The sequence below is a fragment of the Ovis canadensis genome, chromosome 6 (assembly GCF_042477335.2).
Source record: "Ovis canadensis isolate MfBH-ARS-UI-01 breed Bighorn chromosome 6, ARS-UI_OviCan_v2, whole genome shotgun sequence".
In the NCBI taxonomy this organism is placed as follows: Eukaryota; Metazoa; Chordata; class Mammalia; order Artiodactyla; family Bovidae; genus Ovis; species Ovis canadensis.
This window is the reverse complement of record NC_091250.1, coordinates 74,691,384-74,714,948: the sequence shown is the minus strand read 5'-3', so window position 1 is coordinate 74,714,948 and position 23,565 is coordinate 74,691,384. Positions and strand designations below refer to the sequence as shown.

Genomic DNA, 23,565 nt, shown 5'->3' with positions numbered 1-23,565 from the left:
GGCATATCAGCAAACATGAGGCAAGAAGCAGCTTGAAAAATGTGTGTGCATTGGGACTTACCTTCTCTTGCTGCTTTTGAAACCCTGTGACTGCCACCATGAGAAAAATACTGGGCTAGCCTGAATGACAGAGACATGTGGCCCAACTGCCTCTGGTGCCTAGGCTGATAGCCTGCACCACAAGTACCACTATACATGTGAGTGAGGCCATTCTAGATCAACCACCAACCAGCCTGCCTGCCTACTCCAGATTCCTGAGAAAATCCAGCAGAAATCTTCTAAGTCAGCCCAGACCAGAAGAACTGCCCAACTGATGCACAGATTCATGAGCTAAAGAAATGATTCTTGGTTTAAGCTTCTAAGTTTTGGAGTGGTTTGTTATATAGCAAAATCTGGGTGATACATATACATTTCAAGCCCCATCTAATTTTATAATATAGCCACCTCTTCACTCTCAGCAAACAATTCTTCCCATTTTTTTCTATGAGAAAAGAGAAGTCATCTGATACAAGATCCCTAAATTCTCTCCTGTCCATTTCAGAATGAGTCATCAGTTTCTTGAAGATAAAGACAGTGTCTTCCTCATCTTTATATACCTACAGAACAAAGAGCATGGCACACAGCACATGCTAATCAATATTTGCTCAGTGAATTACTGAATTAAAGAACAAAGAGTCTCTATCATGACATTCTCTGTGCTACCTCAAAATTTTTCTGCATCTTATTCATTTCTGCTTAAAAACAAAGGAATATACATTTTAAAAAATGCTAAAGATTTTTAAATAAGCATTTAAATAAGCATTTAAACATTTAAGAATGTTTTAAATAACATTCTATGTCAACATAGAACACACATGTCAAATGGTGGCTTGTCAGTCCATCGTGCTACACCATAATTCTTAAATATTCATGTTTTCACTTGTGCTGGCTGCACATATACATGCTTGTTTTCTCTGCTTCTGCTTCTCAGATAACAGGGAGCATAAGGGAATGCTGGTGACTGCTGCTGGCTCAGCAGCTGCGACACTGATCTTCTGCCAGGTAAAGAATGTGAAAATGCCATACAGGCCTATACATGAAAGCATGAACAAATCTGCAGTTATCTCACCAAGGCCATGCCTATGTGTAGACATAGGAGGCATCACACTCCAAGTTTTTGTTTTAGGGTTGTAGCATTCTACAGTATTCAAAGTCTTCAGTCCATCTCTTCCTCCAACCACGTACAGTTTGTCATCTAACACTGCAACGCCGAACTGCAGCCTCCGCCCATTCATATTTGCTACAGGAGTCCACATATTTGTACGAAGATCATACTTTTCGATGCTTGTTGCTCCTTAATAGTAACAGAAAGACGTTATGCACACAAAAAACTCACCATCATTGAGTATTTTATGAACTTAGACATATAAAAGTATAGGATTAGCACTGACAATAATATTTCTAATATGTTCCAATAAGCACCTGCATGATCTCAACCTTGCTTGTATCCCTGCCCTCATCTCCTTCTATTCTCTAGTGCATACACCAGACTCTGGTACTAGAAGGTCGAGTGAGAAAGGACTGTCTGTCAAAGAGGGCTGAGAAGCAATAGCCAGAAGAAAAGAAAGCAGGATAGTTTAGCACAATGGAAGCCAAAGTAAAAAAGGGCACAGCTGCTGAGAGGATCAAGTAAGATGAAGACTAAAAAGCATGACTGAATTTAGCTACATGAAGGTCATTCATGACTTTCGGGAGAGTCCTTTGTTTGAGCAGTTGAGGCAGGACTAGGAGGTGAGGAAATGGAGAAAATGAGCATCAGTCATTCCTCTAAGAAGTCTGGCTACAAAAAGGTGGAGAGAGATAAGAATTATTTGGTGGGCTGAGGGAAGTTTTGTTTTGTTTTTAAAAGTGGATAAACCTGAGTTAATGGGAAGGATCCAGCTGTGGGGAAGGAAGCTGAAAATATAGGAGACGAAGGGCTCCTATTTAATGGTGAGAGGTCCTGAGAAGGCAGGAAAGGGCAGCATCAGGGCCCAGGTGAGAGGCTGGCTTTCACAGGACGACGAGGGGATACACACTTCACCAAAACCAGGATGGACAAGAGCTTAAGAGTGGATGCAATGCTTTGAGAATCCTAAGTGTGGGAAGTTTAGGGAATGATGGTATCTACATGTTATCAAGAATTAGAAGATCCAAAGAACTCTTTCTGTTTTCTTTATGAGGTAAGAACAGTGGAGTTAAGGAAAAGAAAAAAAAGACCTGCTCCTCTAAACAAAGAGCCAATCCTCAGTTAGTTCAGTTCAGTCACTCAGTCATGTTTGACTCTTTGCAACCCCATGAACCACAGCACACCAGGCCTTCCTGTCCATCAGCAACTCCTGGAATCCACCCAAACTCATGTCCATTGAGTCGGTGATGCCATCCAACCATCTCATCCTCTGTCATTCCCTTCTCCTCCTGCCCTCAATCTTTCTCAGCATCAGGGTCTTTTCCAGTGAGTCAGCTCTTTGCATCAGGTGGCCAAAGTATTAAGAGTTTCAGCTTCAACATCAGTCCTTCCAATGAACACCCAGGACTGATCTCCTTTAGGATGGACAGGTTGGATCTCCTTGCAGTCCAAGGGACTCTCAAGAGTCTTCTCCAACACCACAGTTCAAAAGCATCAATTCTTTGGCGCTCAGCTTTCTTCACAGTCCAACTCTCACATCCATACATGACCAGTGAAAAAACCATAGCCTTGACTAGATGGACCTTTGTTGGTAAAGTAATGTCTCTGCTTTTGAATATGCTATCTAGGTTGGTCATAACTTTTCTTCCAAGGAGCAAGCATCTTTTAATTTCATGGCTGCAGTCACCATCTGCAGTGATTTTGGAGTCCCCAAAATAAAGTCTCACACTGTTTCCCCATCTATTTGCCATGAAGTGATGGGACCAGATGCCATGATCTTCGTTTTCTAAATGTTGAGCTTTAGGCCAACTTTTTCACTCTCCTCTTTCACTTTCATCAAGAGGCATTTTAGTTCTTCTTTACTTCCTGCCATAAGGCTGGTGTCATCTGCATATCTGAGGTTATTGATATTTCTCCAGCAATCTTGATTCCAGCTTGTGCTCTTCCAGCCCCGCGTTTCTCACGATGCACTCTGCAAATAAGTTAAATAAGCAAGGTGACAATATACAGCCTTGACACACTCCTTTTCCTATTTGGAACCAGTCTGTTGTTCCATGTCCAGTTCTAACTGTTGCTTCCTGACCTGCATACAGATTTCTCAAGAGGCAGGTCAGGTGGTCTGGTATTCTCATCTCTTGAAGAATTTTCCAGTTTATTGTGATCCATACAGTCAAAGGCTTTGGCATAGTCAATAAAGCAGAAATAGATGTTTTTCTGGAACTCTCTTGCTTTTTCCATGATCCAGCGGATGTTGGCAATTTGATCTCTGGTTCCTCTGCCTTTTCTAAAACCAGCTTGAATATCTGGAAATTCACAGTTCACGTATTGCTGAAGCCTGGCTTGGAGAATTTTAAGCATCACTTTACTAGTGTGTGAGATGAGTGCAATTGTGCAGTAGTTTGAACATTCTTTGGCGTTGCCTTTCTTTGGGATTAGAATGAAAACTGACCTTTTCCAGTCCTGTGGCCACTGCTGAGTTTTCCAAATTTGCTGGCATACTGAGTGCAGCACTTTCACAGCATCATCTTCCAGAATTTGAAATGGCTCAACTGTAATTCCATCACCTCCACTAGCTTTGTTCGTAGTGATGCTTCCTAAGGCCCACTTGACTTCACATTCCAGGATGTCTGGCTCTAGGTGAGTGATCACACCATTGTGATCATCTGGGTCATCAAGATCCCTTTTGTACAATTCCTCTGTGTATTCTTGCCACCTCATCTTAATATCTTCTGCTTCTGTTAGGTCCCTACCATTTCTGTCCTTTATTTTGCCCATCTTTGCATGAAATGTTCCCTTGGTATCTCTAATTTTCTTGAAGAGATCTCTAGTCTTTCCCATTCTTGGCGGTAGCCGAGAGGAGCTACCCTACGTCCAAGGTAAGGAGCAGTGGCTGTGCTTTGCTGGAGCAGCCATGAATAGAGACCCTACATCCAAGGTAAGAGAAACCCAAGTAAGATGGTAGGCACTGAGAGAGGGCATCAGAGGGCAGAGAGACTGAAACCACAATCACAGACAACAGGTCAATCTGATCACATGGACCACAGCCTTATCTAACTCATGAAACTAAGCCATGCTGTGTGGGGGGCCACATAAGATTGACGGGTCGTGGTGGAGAGGTCTGATAGAATGTGGTCCACTGGAGAAGTAATGGCAAACCACTTCAGTATTCTTGCCTTGAGAACCCCATGAACAGTATGAAAAGGCAAAATGATAGGATACTGAAAGAGGAACTCCCCAGGTCATCAGGTGCCCAATATGCTACTGGAGATCAGTGGAGAAATAACTCCAGAAAGAATGAAGGGATGGAGCCAAAGCAAAAACAACACCCAGTTGTGGATGTGACTGGTGATAGAAGCAAGGTTTGATGTTATAAAGAGCAATATTGTATAGGAACCTGGAATGTTATTAGGTCCATGAATCAAGTCAAGCTGGAAGTGGTCAAACAGGAGATGACAAGAGTGAACATAAACATTCTAGGAATCAGCAAACTAAGACGGACTGCAATGGGTGAATTTAACTCAGTTGACCATTATACCTACTACTGTGAGCAGGAATCCCTCAGAAGAAATGGAGTAGTCATCATGGTCAACAAAAGAGTCCAAAATGCAGTACTTGGATGCAATCTCAAAAATGACAGAATGGTCTCTGTTTGTTTCGAAGGCAAACCATTCAATATCACAGTAATCCAAGTCTATGCCCTGACCAGTAACACTGAAGAAGCTGAAGTTGAACAGTTCTATGAAGACCTATAAGACCTTTTAGAACTAACACCTAAAAAAGGTGTCCTTTTCATTATAGGGGACTGGAATGCAAAAGGAGAAAGTCAAGAAACACCTGGAGTAACAGGCAAATTTGGCCTTGGAGTACACAATGAAGCAGGGCAAAGGCTAATAGACTCTGCCAAGAGAACACATTGGTCATAGAAACACCCTGGTCCAACAACACAAGGGAAGACTCCACACATGGACATCACCAGATGGTTGACACCGAAATGAGACTGATTATATTCTTTGCAGCCAAAGGTGGAGAAGCTCTATACAGTCAGCAAAACAGGACCAGGAGCTGACTGTGGCTCAGATCATGAACTCCTTATTGCTAGATTCAGACTGAAATTGAAGAAAGTGGAGAAAATCACTAGATCATTCAGGTATGACCTAAATCAAATCCCTTATGACTATACAGTGGAAGTGAGAAATAGATTTAAGAGACTAGATCTGATAGACAGTGCTTGATGAGCTATGGACAGAGGTTCGTGACATTGTACAGGAGACAGGAATCAAGACCATCACCAAGAAAAAGAAATGCAAAAAAGCAAAATGGGGGTCTGAGGAGGCCTTACAAATAGCTGTGAAAAGAAGTGAAGCAAAAAGCAGAGAAAAGGAAAGATATACCCATTTGAATGTAGAGTTCCAAAGAATATCAAGGAGAGATAAGTAAGCCTTCTTCAGTGATCAATGCAAAGAAATAGAGGAAAACCCTCAGTTATAAACAGTTCAATTAGTATCTACTTTACTTCTCTCTTCTAAGCCTCTAATACAACATGCAATCAGTGCTATTCTTATAGCACTATAATCAAGACAAGCATTTATTCTGAAATATTTGTCACAACTAGGTCATCAGAGCACTGATGCTATTGATGTCTCCTAAAATTTAGAAACAGTTTTGCCATTATACATATGGCAAGAAACCTTGAAAGTCTTTAATATGTGTGTGTATGCATACTTCTGTTGTTGTTTAGTTGATAAGTTGTATCTGGTTCGTTTTGCAACTCCATGGACTGCAGCCCGCCAAGCTGCTCTGTCCATGGGATTTTCCAGGCAAGAATACTGCAGTGGGTTGTCATTTCCTTCTCCAGGGGATCTTCCAGACCCAGGAACTGAACCCATAGCTCCTACTGAGTCTCTTTGCAGGCAGGCAAACTCTTTACTGCTGAGACACCAGGGCCGTGTGTATGCATACATTTTCCCTAAATTAGTTTTACTGTTTTATCTACCTTATAAAAGCTTTAAGCTGTTTGTGATACACACTGAGTCTTTCTCCATCGCAGCATTCTCAAATGTCATATAATAGACTCTGTTGCATACAGCAGCTATTGAAAAATATTTTTGAATTTGAATAATCTTTGTGATTTTTAGCCAAAATGAGACTTTACTGATACAAATATTTTATGTAATAGTGTACTTGAATTATCACTCTAAACTTGACCTTAAAAACGTCTTTCTTCCTCAAATAAAAAGGCCCTGCTAATTATCTCTCCTAATTTGTATTTTAAGTTATTCCTTTTAGATCCAGTTCACTAAGCAGTATCAGAGTCATACGAACTAGTAACTAAAAATTCTTTTGTTAATATCAAATGTAATTCTTAAAGATATAAGATTTTAAAATCTGAAACATGTATCTTAAAAAATATTTTCTCCAAGTAACAAAATCTTAGTAATTGAAAAAATCCTATGTAAAAGCTTAGAATTTCCCTAATTTATACTGAAGGACTGACCTTTTAAAAAAAAGTAAGTACAAATATATCCTGATATCATTTTAGTGGCTATTTAGAAAACCATTACTAGCTCCTTTGGGGGGGGGGGGTCTATACTAAACAGATATATGAAGGGACCAAGAACTCAATAATCAAGACTCCTATCTAACTAATGCAAATTGCTCTTCATTATGAAGACATTGGGAATAAGATAAGGCCTTGGAAGATAGCTTAAGTAGGACAGAACCTCAGAGTATTTGATTATTAAGAGAGACTTAGAAATAAATTTGGTCAAACTACAAAGGCCAGATTACAGAAAGTCTTGAAACCTAGAGAGAGGAATTTATACTTTATGCAGTAAAGAAATAAAGATTGCTGAAGCTTTTGAGCAGAGCAGTGGCATGTTAACAGAAGAGTTAACATGGGAATTAAGCAGAGTACAGTGTCCAAAGTCAAAATGCCTATCTGCATCTTGATTCCATCACTAATTAGCTGTGTGAGCCTAGGAAAGTTATTTAACTTCTCTGTCTCAGTATCCTCTTCTGTAAAAGAGGGCAGTAATAACATACAGCTCTGAAAGTTGCTAGGAAGATGAAATGAAAACAATGTAGGTCAAGCCCTTAGCATAATGCCTGACATTTATTAACAATATAATGAATGCTATTCCCACAAAATTAACATAATCAAAATTTGTGAGTTGAGAGAAGGCTAACTGGAATTATCAAGATAGCAGTGGAGATTTGGAAGAATCAGGAGTCATTTGAAAGAAGTCACTTGGTGACTATCAGAATGTAAGTTTGAGAGAGAGGAGATAAGTATTGTTAACTTGGCTACTTAGAATTCAAGTTCCTTTCCCAAGTTTGGGGACTCTTCCTATGTATGTATGAGCCTTGATGGGAGCCAGGAACCCATCTCTCAGAAAACTGAAAAGGCAGATCTTTCTTTTTTAAAAAATTTTTTATTGGAGTATAGTTACTTTACAATGTTGTGTTAGTTTCTACTGTACAGCAAAGTGAAGTAGTCATATGTATACATACAACCCCTCTTTTTTGGACTTAAGACAGTCATTGTCTTTGGAATTTTAGGGCCTATGACTGACCTAAAGCTAGTCAAATGGATGTCTGAACTTGGAATTTAAAACCTAAAGCAGGATTTATAAAGACGCAGGGACAGTGGATGTAGTCCTATCCATTTCTCTCTTTTTTTTTAATTTTATTTTTATTTATTTATTTATTTTTTTTTAATTTTAAAATCTTTAATTCTTACATGCGTTCCCAAACATGACCCCCCCTCCCACCTCCCTTCCCACACATCTCTCTGGGTCATCCCCATGCACCAGCCCCAAGCATGCTGCACCCTATGTCAGACATGGACTGGCGATTCAATTCTTACATGATAGTATACATGTTACAATGCCATTCTCCCAAATCATCCCACCCTCTCCCTCTCCCTCTGAGTCCAAAAGTCCGTTATACACATCTGTGTCTTTTTTTCCTGTCTTGCATACAGGGTCGTCATTGCCATCTTCCTAAATTCCATATATATGTGTTAGTATACTGTATTGGTCTCAATAGCCTTCCAATAAATTCCTTATTTGCTTACATGAGTCAGAGTTGATGTCCTCTGAAGAGCACTGAACTATGATCACAAGTTCTCAAGTCTGAGAGACACCGTCAGAGAAGATTTGAATACATGACGTTTAAGGTGAAAACCAAACGTCAAATAGGTATTTTATACAAGTTGGAAATATGAGAATAAAATCAAAGTGCAAGACTTATTTTGTGGAATCTGAAATATGATACAAATGAACTTATCTACCAAACAGAAACAGACTCACAGGCATAGAGAACAGATGTGGTTGCCAAGGAGGAGGGGAGGTGGGGGAGGGATGAACTGGGAGTTTGGGATTAGCAAATGCAAACCATTTTATAGAAAATGTTAAACAACAAGGTCCTACTGTATAGCACAGGGAACTATATATTCAATATCCTATGATAAACCATCATGGAAAAGAAAAGAAAAGGATGTATACAGAACTGAATCACTTTGCTATAGAGCAGAAATTAACACAATACTGTAAATCAACTATACTTCTATAAAATAAATTATAAAAAAATCAAAATGTGAGAGTATAATTAATACAGAGATAACACTTAAAGCCTTGAAAAAGAGAAGGAAAGACTGAGGAGAAGAGTAAGTGTTGGTAATGACTACAAAGCTAAGCACCAGTTCCAGACATATAGCAGGTTATTTAATAAGTATCTGCAGATCAGTTATCTGGACAGTGGACATCTCCAAAAATGTTCAAATACTTACATTATAACTCCAATCAGTTATCTTTATGTATTTCTATAACACTGAGTCATCAAGTCTATATTTAAAACTTAAGCATCTATATATACATAGCACTATATGCTATGTGCAATAATAGCTATATTTATATTTATTTATATTTTATAACTTAAAAGTTAAATAACAATGCAAGATTTTCAATTAGAGCTCACGTTTTGATATTTCTTAGAAATATCACATAGAGGAGAAACCTTTAGATATGATCACTGTATCAAGTATTTTAGTCATACAAGTAATAGAAGAGAACTGAGACCACAGCAGTAGCCAGAAGTCAGAGGTATTGTCGGGAGCCTGCAAATTATTAGTACTAGGAATTCAGAGGAAGAGGAGATCAATGTATGGTGAGAAAAAATACACATAAACACAAAGCTTCTAGCACAGTACCTGGCATTGAGTAGGCATTGGGCATGGTGTTTGTTGTTATTAATGTTACTATGAATAACAAATGCTACAAGAAGGGTACAAAGATTTCCAGATACTCCTGACCTAGATTTCCTGCATATTTATATTTTACATTTGTTTTCTATGCATGTACATGTGTAGGCATGAATGGTTTTCTGAACTGTTTCATCAGAGTAAGTTGCAAAACTGATGACCATGCATGCTTAGTCGTTCAGTCGTGTCTGACTCTTTGTGACCCCAGACTGTGGCCTGCCAGGCCTCTCTGTCCATGGCATTTCCTAAGCAAGAATACTGGAGTGGGTTGTCATATCCTCCTCCAGGAAATCTTCCTGATCCAGCGATTGAACCCACATCTCCTGTATTGCAAGTGGGTTCTTTACCACTGAACCACTGGGAAACATGATGCCCCTGTATCCCTAAATATTTCAGTGTTGCTTCTTCTAAACCAGAAATCCTCTTACAAAACCACAGTATAATCATCAAAATCCGGAAATTAACATATATACAATGCTGCTATCTAATCTACAGGTCTTATTTGGATTTCATCATTTGTTCCAATTATGGCTTCCCTGGCAGCTCAGCTGGTAAAGAATCTGTCTGCAATGCAGAAGACTCCAGTTTGACCCCTGGGTTGGTAAGATTCACTGGAGAAGGGATAGGCTACCCATCCAGTATTCTTGGGCTTCCCTTGTGGCTCAGCTGGTAAAGAATCCGCCTGCAATGCGGGAGACCTGAGTTCAATCTGTGGGTTGGGAAGATCCCCTGAAGGGAACATTTACCCACTCCAGTATTCTGGTTTGGAGAATTCCATGGACTATCCATGGGGTTGCAAAGAGTCAGACATGACTGAGCAACTTTCATTTTCATGTCCTTCATAGTAAAAGAAAATCCAAAAAGATGTATTGTAAAAGCTGTCATATCTCTGTAAGACATATGACAGAGACAAATTCCTAAATCTTTTTTTTTAATTTCATGATGTTGACATTTTGGAATACTTCAGGTAAGTTATTTTGTAGCATGTCTCTCAATTGGAATTTGTCTTTTTCTTATGATTAAGTCCAGATTACATACTTTTGGCAAGAATACCGCAGATGTCCAGGTGAGTTCTCAGTACATCACATAAGCACAGGCTGCTGGTTAGTCTCTTTACTAGCAATATGACCTTTGATTATTTGGTTTAGGTGTTGTGTGTCAAGTTTCTCTACTGTAAGACCTAACTTATGCTTGACTAATAAGCAGGTGATTGGGAGATACTTTGAGACAAAAGATCCTGCTCTCAAAAACTTTCACCTGTGAGTCTTAGAGAACTGATGATTGACTGAATTACTTATTAATATGATGACTGGCAAATGGTGATTTTTCTAATCCCATCTTTGCTTCTCTATTTTAATTAGTTGGTATTCTACTGTAAGGAAGAGCATTCCCTTCTCCTTCTGTTTGTATCAGTATGAATTCATGAATACTTATTTATAATCTTTTGCTACCATTATTTATTTTGATGTTGAAATTATCCCAGGTTTGGACAGTGGTAGCCCTTACAAACTGTCTGCTGTATCTCTTGACCTGTTTCCATCATTGGGCACTTCCTCCGGCACTACAAGTTGTTCTAGGCTTATCTTGTCCTTTTCCTACCTCAGTGCTAGAATCAGCTATTCCTCCAAGGAGCTCATAAGCCTTAGTTATTACTAATTCATTTTTTATGTTTCTTTCAAAAAGATACATTTACCCCAATGTTCACTGCAGCACTGTTTACAATAGCCAAGGCAAGAAAGCAACCTAAATGTCCACTGACAGATGAATGGATAAAAAAGATGTGGTATACATATATATATGATACACATATATAATGGAATACTACTCAGCCATTAAAAAGAACAAAATAATGCCATTTGCACCAACATGGATGGACCTAGTAAGTCAGAGAAGGACAAATATCATATGATATAGCTTATATCTGGAATCTTAAAAAAAGGTACAAATGAACTTCTTTACAAGAGAGATGAGTTATAGACGTAGAAAATAATCTTATGGTTAACAAGGAAAAGAGGGGAGGGATAAATTGGGAAACTGGGATTGGCATATACGTATTACTATATATAAAATAGACAACTAATAAGGACCTACTGTATAGCAAAGGGCATTCAGTATTCTGTAATGACCCATGTGGGAAAAGAATCTTAAAAAGAGTGGGTATATGGCTATGTACAGCTGAATCACTTTGCTGTACACCTCACACTAACAACACTGTGAATCAACTATACTTCAAAGAAAAACAAAAATTCATTTTGTGCGTTTCTTCAAATAAAAGATTATTTAATACCTTTTGTTGAATCCATTCCTCCAACTGCAAATAATGTACCAACAGTTGACTTCCTAGGTTTTGTCCGAGGACTCTGTAACATGGGCCGTCTCTCTGGTAGTAAGTGATACTTCATTGCTTCCATAATTAGTTTCTGACATTCTATATCATCTCGAAAAAGTGCATTATTTTCCATGTCTGCTAGGAACTAGAAAAAAATAGTGAGTATGTATACTGACTAATGAAGAAAATAATGAGGCTAAAAGAATAAACACAAATGTTCACAAATGGAAATTTTCTCATTAAAAAAAAATCCAAGTCTGGACATCTATTTTTAACTAAAATATTCAACAGTTACAAAATTTACATTTTACTGAAAAACAGAACTAAGGAAAAGTGGTATGCTTTAAAATCTTAATATCGCTTATCTCTCGGTAGTGGGGAAACTGGCGCTTTTTAAAATAACTTTTCTGGTATGTTTCTATATTTTCAAGATTTTCTAAATCATTTTACTAAGTTAGAAATAGTTTTAACTGAAGAATAGTTATAAGTGGGAGTTGACTAATTAGACTGCATTTATCTGACCTCTCTAAAGAATGTTCAACCAACAACAACAGCAAAAACAAACTTTCCAATTTTTCCAAGGGGCAAAGAATTCCGAATGGTGATTATTTTAAAAGAACTAAAATTCCTTGTACTTCATTGAATTCTATGTTTTTTACCTATGTAATTTTACATAAATGCATAAGTATGGTTACACCCTACCTTTAAAAGATGAATTAAAAAAAAAGATGACTTTCTCTTCTTTTGTGCTTGGTTCTCCATCGCCCTACTTATCTCTTTATTGCCTTATTTGTTTCATTTAGGATACTAATTCATATGAAGTTAATTTTTAAACAGAGTATGAGTTGGGAAATACTTTTTCTTCCAAATGAATAGCTAGTTCTAGACCAAAATAATTCCCCCCATTGCCCAACTGAATTGACCCTTGGTCACAGTAGTCTCAATATATATGAGATCTGTTTTTTGATTCTCTATTCTGTTCCACTGATATATTTGTCTATTCCTTTCCTAATACTAGAGTATCTTTTTAAAAAAGTCTTTATTGAATTTATTACAATATTGCTTGTTTTATGATTTGTTTTTTTTGGCCATGGGGCATGTAGGATCTTACTTCCCAGACCAAGGATGGAAACAGCACCCCCTGCATTGGAAGGCGAAGTCTTAACCACTGGACTGTCCAGGAAATCCCTATTACAGTGTCTTATGACATTTTTTGCTTATCTGACGTAAATCTACCTTCACTATTCATTTTAATAATTTTCTGGGCTATTTCTGAGTCTTTACTTTCCATATAAACTTAAGACAGATTTGTCTAATTCCCCTCCACCATCTTGATCCCGTTTGAATTCTAATAGCAACTGCATTAAATTTATCAATTTTGGGAGAATTCATATCTTTATAATACATCTTTCAGCTCAAGAAGCCATCCCATTGTTTAGTTTTCTTCATGTAGGTAACATACCTTTTATTAAATACATTCCTACAAGTTTTATTATTTTCATTGCTACTAGAAATAAATTGCTGAATTTACACTTTGCATTTTTGCTGGAGGACAAAAATTCTGTTGATTACTGCATATTTGTATTTTAACCTACTACTTCACCACATTCCCTTATCAAATTCTACCTGTTAGGCATACAGTCATAATAACTGCCAAATAGGGACAGTTACACCTTTTTGTAATGTATACACCAATTATATCATTTTCATTTCATTGATGCAATTGCTAAAACCTTCCAAGCAATGTTAAATAATTAGAGTGATAAAGAGTATCCATCTTATAGTTTAAATTGATATGGTTTCAGTGTTTTACTATTTAGGATAATAGTTACTATAGCATTTAATTTTTTACTATGTTTAAATAATTTATCTTTATTATAGATATGTTGTTTTCTTCTCTCCCTATTTTAGAGTTTTAAAATTAAGAATGGTTAATTCTTTCCAAATATCTTTTATACAGCTAGTGATATGATTATATGGCTTTTTCTCCTTTAAATTATTGATATAATTACCTTGACAGATTTCCTAACACTCAACCATTCTTAAATTCTTGGAAAAAGATCTTCCTGGTCATACTGTATTACCCTTTTGATATACTGCAGGATTGTATTTGACAATGTAAGGTGTATTTTATATACTGTATAATTCACCATTTCAAGTATACAGTTCAGTGATTTTTAGTAAATTTACCAAGTTGTGCAACCATTACTATAAAAACAGTTTTGGAACATTCTCATCACCCTGATTAGATCCTGAATGTCTGCTCACTGTTAATCTCGGTTCCTATCTACTGTTCCAAGCTCTAATCTGTCTCTACAGATTTGCCTTTAGATGCTTTGTATAAACTGGATCATACAATGCATGGTCTCCTGCATCTTGCTTTTTTTACTTATCATGTTTTTGAGGTTCATCAATATGTGACATGTATCAGTATCCATTTCTTTTTACTGTTGAATACTACTTCATTGTATGGATGCATCATATTTTATCTAACCATTCACCAACTGATAGGCACTTACAATCAAGTTTTTGGCTATTATGAATAAGGCTGCTAAGAACATTTGTGCACAAGGCTTTATGTAGATATGTTTTCAGGAGTAGAATTGTTAGGTCATATGGTACATTTATGTTAACTGCTTAAGAAACTGCCAAACTGTTTTAGAAGGTATCTGCACAATTTAAATTCCCACCAGCTATCTACTAGGGTTCCTGTTTCTCTACATTCTCACCAACAATTATTACTGTCTTCTCTTTTCAGCCACTTGAGTGGGTGAAAAATCTGAGTTTAATTTGTATTTACTCAATGGCTAATAATGTTGAGAATATGTTCATATTTTGATAATGGAAGAGAAGGAAGTCTCCAACAAAAGTAACTCTAAAATAGTTTGTGGCATCTGGCAACTGAGAACAGCATGCGAAAGGCAAAAAAAGCCAAATTGAGACAGAAGTCTCAACATAGAGAACAGATTGGTGATCTTTAAGGTGGAGGGGGTTGAGGCAAAAATGGAGTGGGAGGTTAGGGATAGCAGATACAAATTATTATATATAACTGATAGCACAGGAAACTACATTCAGTATCTTATACCATAATGGAAAGGAATATTAAAAAGAATTTATACATGTGTATAACTGAATCATTTTGATGCACAACAGAAATTAACAATATTGTAAATCAACTATACTTTAATAAAAATAAATATTAAAACTGAAAAAAAGATGTAAGTCTCAGGATCTATATCTAAGGCAGAGTGTAAATTCTGATATTAATCATTCCATGTTATCCTATGCACACAAAATATACTTGTTACAAGTCACTAATGAATATGCATCATATGGCTCATTTGGATTAATCTCAGTATTTTTATTACTTGTTATACATAAATGCTTCAGTCCTTTCTAAATAAAAATAAATGTGAAAAAACTGTAGAAAGTAAAGTCTTAGAAGACTCAACTGCTACTACAGTAAAATATATTTCTTAGCATGCTGACAGTATCTATAATTTATGAGTAAATGGGATTAATTATATTTAAGTAGAGAGATGACAGTAATGGAAGAAAATATGAATCCAGTAATATAAGCATCAGATGAATGGAAGACCAGGTATCACTTGGAAAACAATTCAGAAGGCACCGAGAAAGGACTACAAAATACAGACTCTCATATACTCTGCATTTTAGGGTAATACCATGTACTTTCTCTGCCAAAAAAGAATGGCAAATTATTAAAGTGGAAACATTTAGAAAAGATGAGAAACATGTTCAATTTGTAAATTTTTATCTTCACTCACATACTTGACAAGGCCTTGCAAATAGCTGAGAAAAGAGAAGCTAAGGGCAAAGGAGAAAAGGAAAGATATAACCAATTGAATGCAGAATTCCAAAGAATAGCAGGCCTTCCTCAGCTATCAGTGCAAAGAAATAGAGGAAAACAATACACTGGGAAAGACTAGAGATCTCTTCAAGAAAATCAGAGATATCAAGGAAACATTTCATGCAAAGATGAGCACAATAAAGGACAGAAATGGGATGGACCTAACAGAAGCAGAAGATATTAAGAGGTGGCAAACATACACAGAAGAACTATTCAAAAAAGATCTTCATGACCCATATAACCATGATGGTGTGAACAGTCACCTAGAGCCAGACATCCTGGAATGCAAAGTCAAGTGGGCCTTAGGAAGCATCACTACAAAGCCAGTGGAGGTGATGGAATTCCAGCTGAGCTATTTCAAATCCTAAAAGATGATGCTGTGAAAGTGCTGCACTCAAAATGTCAGCAAATTTGCAAAACACAGCAGTGGCCACAGGACTGGAAAAGGTCAGTTTTCATTCCAATCCCAAAGAAAGACAATGCCAAAGAATGTCCAAACTACCACACAACTGCACTCATCTCACACACTAGTAAAGTAATGCTCAAAATTCTCCAAGCCAGGCTTCAACAGTACGTGAACCAAGAACTTCCAGATGGATTTAGAAAAGGCAGAGGAACCAGAGATCAAATTGCCAACATCCGCTGGATCACAGAAGCAACAACAGAGTTTCAGAAAAACTTCTACTTGTGCTTTATTGATTACACCAAACCCTTTGACTGTGCGGATCACAAAAAATCTGCAGAAAATTCTTAAAAGAGACGGGAATATCAGACCACTTGACCTGCCTCTTGAGAAATCTGTATGCAGGTCAAGAAGCAGCAGTTAGAATGAGACACGGAACAACACACTGGTTCCAAATTGGGAAAGGAGTATGTCAAGGCTGTATATTGTCACCCTGCTTATTTAACTTATATGCAGAGTGCATCATGTGAAATGCCGGGCTGGATCAAGTACAAGCTGGAATCAAGACTGCCAGGAGAAATATCAATAACCTCAGATATGCAGATGACATGACCCTCCTGGCAGAAAGCAAAGAACTAAAGAGTCTCTCGATGAAAGTAAAAGAGGAGAGTGAAAAAGTTAGCTTAAAACTCAACATTCAGAAAACTAAGATCATGGCATCTGGTCCTATCACTTCACGGAAAATAGATGGGGAAACAATGGAAACAGTGACAGACTTTATTTGGGGGGCTCCGAAATCATTGCAGATGGTGACTGCAGCCATGACACCATAAAATTAAAAGATGCTTGCTCCCTGGAATAAAAGTTATGACCAACTTAAGATAGCATATTCAAAAGCAGAAACATTACTTTGTCAACAAAGGTCCATCTAGTCGAAGCTATGGTTTTTCCAGTAGTCATGTATGGATGTGAGAATTGGACTATAAAGAAAGCTGAGCACCGAAGAATTGATGCTGTTGAACTGTGGTGTTGGAGAAGACTCTTTAGAGTCCCTTGGACTGCAACGAGATCCAACCAGTCAATTCTAAAGAAATCAGCCCTGAATATTCATTGGAAGGACTGATGCTGAAGTTGAACTTCAATACTTTGGCCACCTGATGCGAAGAACTGACTCACTGGAAAAGATCCTGATGCTGGGAAAAATTGAAGATGGGAGGAGAAGGTGACGACCGAGGATGAGAAGGTTGGATGGCATCACCAACACAATGGACATGAGTTTGAGTAGGCTCTGGGAATTGGTGATGGACAGGGAGACCTGGTGTGCTGTAGTCCATGGGGTCACAAAGAGTAGGACACAACTGAGCGACTGAACTAAATTGATATGATTTGTACTAAAACTATCTCCCCCCAATACTAATATTTCCCCCAAATACTACTTAGAGTGAAAAACATAATGTGAATGATTTATGAACGCCATAGACTTTAAAAAGTGTTTTGGTACCCCAAACTTTCTGATTTGTTTTATGTTTCTGAATTTTAGTAAAAAACAATAATGAGAATTGAGAACAGAATAGTGGAGACCACAATACTTGTAATGCAGACTAATCATTGGGAATATTAAGAATTTAGGTATTAAAGTATTTAAAATAATGCCCTAATGCAGTTGACCCTAGAACAACACGGATATGAACCATGAAGGTCCACTTATACATAGATATTTTTCAACAATAAATACTACAGTATGATATAATCCATGGTTAGTTGAATGCATAGATATGGAGGAATCTCAGATGGAGGGCAGGTGATATGTTATACACAGAATAATCCCCATGCTGTTTGAGGGCCAACTGCATTTTCATCTACATTGTTTAAAATAGGATCGAACAGAAAAGTCTGGAATGCTTTCAAAGGTAAAATAAAACCACACACACCTATCTTCTGGATTATTCAGAGTTTAAAAATAGAGCCACAATAAAATGATTATTTGGTTGAGGATTATAATAATATATATTATTTCCTATATTATTTTAAGGAGACACTACAATAAAATGACTATATGTAGGTTGAACTCATTATAGTTAGGCTAAAAGAGAATATTTCTTACCAACAGAGTAGGGTTAAAACTATGAGAAAGGAATTATTTTGTGAAAATAAATTCTTTAGGTAACTAGATGTAATGGTAATTTTTTTTAAATCAGTCATTTATTTGATAGGCACTTATTTGTGATAGGCACTTATAGTCATTTGATTTTGCTTTCATTTGTCACTTTTATTTTTTATTAAGATATAAATGACATATAACATTAGCTTTAGATGTACAACATAATGATTTGACATATCTATATATTGGAAAATGACTACCATTTTAAGTCTAGTTAACATCCATCCCCACATAGTTATCTTCTTCCGTGTCTGTGATGAGAACTTTTCAGATCTACTCTCTTAGGAATTTCATCCTTTTCCTATCTTTTAAAATAAAACATTCAGAATATAATCCAAGATTTTCTTGATGATTTTAGAGTCTATTTCAATACTTTATCACTTGACAACTCTAATTCTCCAAATCTGCCCTTTACTTTTAGTAAGGAAAAAAAAGAACCTAGCTAGTATCTCTGAATGCCATAATAGTGCCATACAGTATTATCACTGTAGAAAAAAAAATTGCTCAAAGAGGTGTTATTAACTTGTTTAAATTATAGAGCAATGTGGCTTCCATCGTTGCTACTCCCTGGGCTAAGACAGTGGTTCTCAAATTTGAGTGTGCATCAGATGCACTGAGGGCTTATTAAAACACAACCGGAATTTCAGATTTAGTAGGTGGAAGCCTAATCATTTTCATTTTAAACAATTACCCACGTGGTACTGATCTTACAGTTGGGGAACACACTTTGAGAAACACTGGGCTGATCTAATGCATTTACTGTCCTTATCTGTCTTCTCTGCAGCATCTAATGATGTTAAAATTCCCTTTCTTGAACTTGCAATCTCTTTTTAATAGTACTACAGTTATTTAGGCAGATTTGGGACTACCACTAAATATTAGTATCTCCTAGGGTTCCACCTCTAGTGCTTTCATGTTCTCTTTGCTTGGTGTCACTCTCTTCCCCTTGGCTTCAACAACCTAAATAAGTAGTTTCTAAAACTTCTTCTTAGACTCTAAAAGGATTAAAGGTGTCAATAAGCTCTGGGAATGTACTTCTACTTCCTTCCCCACCTTCAAAATTAATGCATCATCCTGTATTCTGTATTAACTGACAGCACCTTCAGCAATCTCATTGCGCAAATCTGAATTATTCTGGACTCTTTCTATTTTTCACCTTGTACATTCAATCATTCCAGTGTATCAATCCTACCTCCTAAATAGCTCTTGACTGTCGTAATTAATTTCTCTACCTCCACTTTTTTTTTAAAAGTGCTTAATTCACTGGTCGGAATCCAACAGTCTTCCTTAGCAGGTTTCTACTTTGATCCCTCCAATCTATTTTCTGCAATGCAATCACAGGATCTTTCTAAAATAAAAGGATAATTATGCCATTCCCTACTTAAAATCCTTTAGTGCTTCCTCATTGCTTTTAGATAAAAAAATCCCAGTTCTTTGGCATGACTAGAATTCCTCCACAATCTGGTCTGTTTCCCTCTCCAGTCTCATCTCTCAATATCATCCTTTTTTTTTCTGTAACTTTAGCCATGCATGCTATCTTCAGATTTTAGAACATGATATATTTGCTCACGGCTCTATAACCAGGACTCCTATCTTTTCTGGGCTATCATGCCCATTCTTTTGGGTGACTAACTTGGCTTGCAAATTGAGTGACACATCAGAGATTTTCCTAGCTTCTCTACTATCAGTCTAGGTGGACCAATCCAACTGCTTTCATAATGCCATGTCTATCACAGACTTTATCTCATTATATTGTAATTACTGATTTCCTTTTTAATCGTTTTCTTCCTCCACCTGATATCCTCCCTACCCAGCAATTTTACACGGAGTACATTCACGAGGCAGAACAGTTCAGTAGAAGAGGCATGTAACTTTATTTGAGTTCAAGGTCTACCTCTATCTCTTGTTGTTCAGTCGCTAAGTCATGTCCAACTTTTACGCAACCGCATGGACTGTAGCTCACCAGGCTCCTGTCTATGGGATTTCCCAGGCAAGAATATTGGTGGGTTGCCATTTCCTTCTCCAGGGGATCTTCCCAATCCAAGGATCGAACCAGAGTCTCTTTGTGTCTCCTGCATTAGTAGGCGGATTCTTTATCACTGAGCCACCAGGGAAGCCCCTGTCTCTTATTAGCTCTAAAGTCAAATAAAACCACAGTGCCGAAGAACATGATTTATGCAATCACTTTGTGATTTTGAACGTATGGCTTTAGTTTTTTAATCTGTTATTTCATTTGTAGAACAGGTGTTAGACTAAATGATCTCCAACATGCCTTTCAACTCATAAGATCTTATGACTATGATTATCAGCAGTATCCTGGATAAAAGAAATTCTAAAGGTCTCTGAGAGTCATGCAAATACAGTATCATAAATATTTGAAACTACAAGGCTAAAGTAAATTGTCAGGTTACGTAATTGCACAGGTTCTTTTCAAAGTATACTAGAATTTTTCAGACTTCATTTTCTTTCCTCTAGAGAAGGATCAGATAAGGCAATGGCACCCGACTCCAGTACTCTTGCCTGGAAAATCCCATGGGCGGAGGAGCCTGGTGGGCTGCAGTCCATGGGGTCGCGAAGAGTCAGATACGACTGAGCTACTTCACTTTCTCTTTTCACTTTCATGCATTGTAGAGGGAAATGGCAACCCACTCCAGTGTTCTTGCCTGGAGAATCCCAGGGATGGGGGAGCCTGGTGGGCTGCCGTCTATGGGGTCGCACAGAGTCAGACATGACTGAAGCAACTTAGCAGCAGCAGCAGCAGCAGCAGAGAAGGATAAGGAAAAAAATTAGGCTGGATAGCAGTAAAAATAGTCCTCTTTAAATCCGATTTTTAGAAATGTTTTATGATGTTATTTTTCCTGAATTGTCAAGTCATGCAGTTTCACTCCTATGAATTCATATAATATTCTACCTCTGAAGAGGGAAGTGATTCTTGTAAAGTATCACACTGATTTTTGTTTCTGTAAGGTAGAGAGCCCAGTAACTTTTGCTCACGACAGCTGGAAATACATAATGCTCAAGATAAATACAAACCAAACAAAACACACAGCACTTGAAACAACAACAACAAAATCTGATCTTGAGCAGTTAATAGCTCATTTTTTCCTTTTCTTACAAGGACTCTACTTAAGGCCTCAAAATAAGCAGCCAAGTGTGTGTTAGTCGCTCAGTCGTGTCTGACTCTTTATGAGCCCATGGACTGCAGCCCACCAGGCTCCTCTGTCCATGGGATATTCCAGGCAATACTGGAGTGGGTTGCCATTTCCTTCTCCAAAGTAGCCAAGCAGGCAGAGGAAATTTTTGTATATTCCAACTGAAATTGTAAAAAAGGGAAACCATGCATGTATATATGTTATGACTAATTGCCTTGAATACACCATCTAGGTATCTCTCAATTCTAAAATAGTGATAATACATTATCCTTATTTATAGCACATTTTATTTCAGAGCACCTTTTTGATCCTCATAAAAATCCTGTGAGATAGAAAGGATGTGATCTCCACTTGACAGATGAAGAAACCAAAGTATGTGAACATGCCAAGTCACAGAGTTTTAAAATGTCAGAGTTAGAACTATGTCTCATTAATCTGTTTATCATCAGAGTCCAGCATTTAGTGGATACTTAATAAATGTGTGGCACATGAATTAATATAAATTTTCTGGTTCCTAGAGTTCAGTGTTCCTTTCATTAGCAGCTTTATTAATTCTTCAGTTGCTAGGATAGGTTTGTAGCTGAGTCAAATAAAATTACTAACCCCAAAGCAATGATGTTACTTAATGAATGCAATTTAGGTAGTCAGACTTTCTGGGTTGAAAAAAAACCAAATTTTTTTAGCTCACTATCTTTTCACCTTAACATTTCATAGGAACATACATAAAATAACCACGTTGAATAGATTAAGGAAAAAGCCTATAGACAAGCTAATATTAATGGGCTTCTCTTGTGGCTCAGATAGTAAAGAATCTGCCTATAATGCAGGAGACCCAGGTTCAATCCTGGGTCAGGAAGATCCACTGCAAAAGGGAATGGCAACCACTCCAGTATTCTTGGCTGGAGAATCCTACAGACAGAAGAGCCTGATGGGCTACAGTCTATGCGGTTGCAAAGAGTTGGATACAACTGAGAGACTAACACAATTACCATTAATGTGCATTAATTAATGCAATTAGCATACTGCAATTAGCTCACATTAATGTAATTAGTAGTCCCTCAGTATTCTGGGGACAAGGGGTTGGTACCAGGACCTATGTGGATACCAGTATCTCAATTTAAATATGTAGTATTTGCAGTTAACCTCTGCACAGCTTCCTATATACTTTAAATCACCTCTGGATTACCTATAATACCTAGCTAATACAATGCAATTCCTACATAAAGAGTTGTAAATGCAATGTAAATATTATATAAAAGTTGCTGGCACAGAACAAATTCAAGTTTTGCATTTAGGAATTTTCTGGAATTAAAAAAATTTTTCAATCCATGTTTTGTTGAACTTAGGATGTGTGGAATGGTGTCTACTCAAAGTTGTTGAAATTATGGCATTGATTTTAAATAATTAAAAATAGTTTACCTGTGGTGCAAGAAGAGGTAGCCTAATATAAGCCAAAAGTTTACTGAGATCTTTCCGTCTCTGTTCCAAATCATGACGAACCCAAGTAAGAAGTGCGTTCAATATTGTCTCTTCATTAGGAATGTTCATGTCATCACTGGCTAAAAGCTTTGCAATTTCACTGGCTGGTAATAATACAAATTCCTGGTTTCGAATTACTTCCATGAAATTTTCCTGGAGGAAAAAAAGAGCATATAAACAATACTGTTTCTTCTTTCCATCACAGGTCAAGAGAAACTAAACATTTCTTAATTAGATGCCAAAACACAGTTTCTACTTTAGCCCTTTCTAACAACGTATTATTGCTTAAAAGGGGGAAAAAACCTGTAAAAAATAACATTTAAACTGTAATTGCTATTAAAATTCTCATTTCTCTGTATATACAGGATTAAAGTGATATAGCAAGTATTACAATTTAAAAAATAAATTTAGGACTTTTAGGTATTGCTTTGCTCAAGTTAGGGAATAGTTTTGGCAAGTCTTTCAAAGGAAGATAGAAAAAATGAAAGAAGACACTTTATATGATACTCCAACATCAAAAGTTAGTTCAGATTTGTGGTTGCTGAAGAATTTGGCCAACAGGGGAGCCAAATACCTGGGTAAGAGTGAAGTATTTCTCTTACCCAGAAATGGCTTCTAGGGTGGCTACATTTCCCAAGACCATTCTGGACCATGGAAGTCTTCTCAGACTCTGCTTGGCAAGAGCCTGTGTCCTTAGAGCTATCCTAAACCCAAACTGGCCTTTTAAAGTGTTTTAATATTATTTATAAGGCCACAAAGGATT

General features: G+C 37.2%; 1 protein-coding gene across 6 annotated transcripts in view; it reads right to left on the bottom strand.

Moving 5' to 3' along the window:
- Positions 1-23,565, bottom strand: part of KLHL5 (kelch like family member 5) — a 148,196-nt gene that overhangs the window by 16,768 nt on the left and 107,863 nt on the right. For all 6 annotated transcript variants that reach the window (XM_069593889.1, XM_069593887.1, XM_069593884.1 and 3 more), the window contains 3 exons: positions 22,743-22,955; positions 11,695-11,881; positions 1,109-1,333 (listed from right to left, as the gene is read on the bottom strand). In XM_069593889.1, coding sequence (XP_069449990.1) covers positions 1,109-1,333; positions 11,695-11,881; positions 22,743-22,955 — 625 coding nt within the window. The remainder of the gene's footprint in view (positions 1-1,108; positions 1,334-11,694; positions 11,882-22,742; positions 22,956-23,565) is intronic.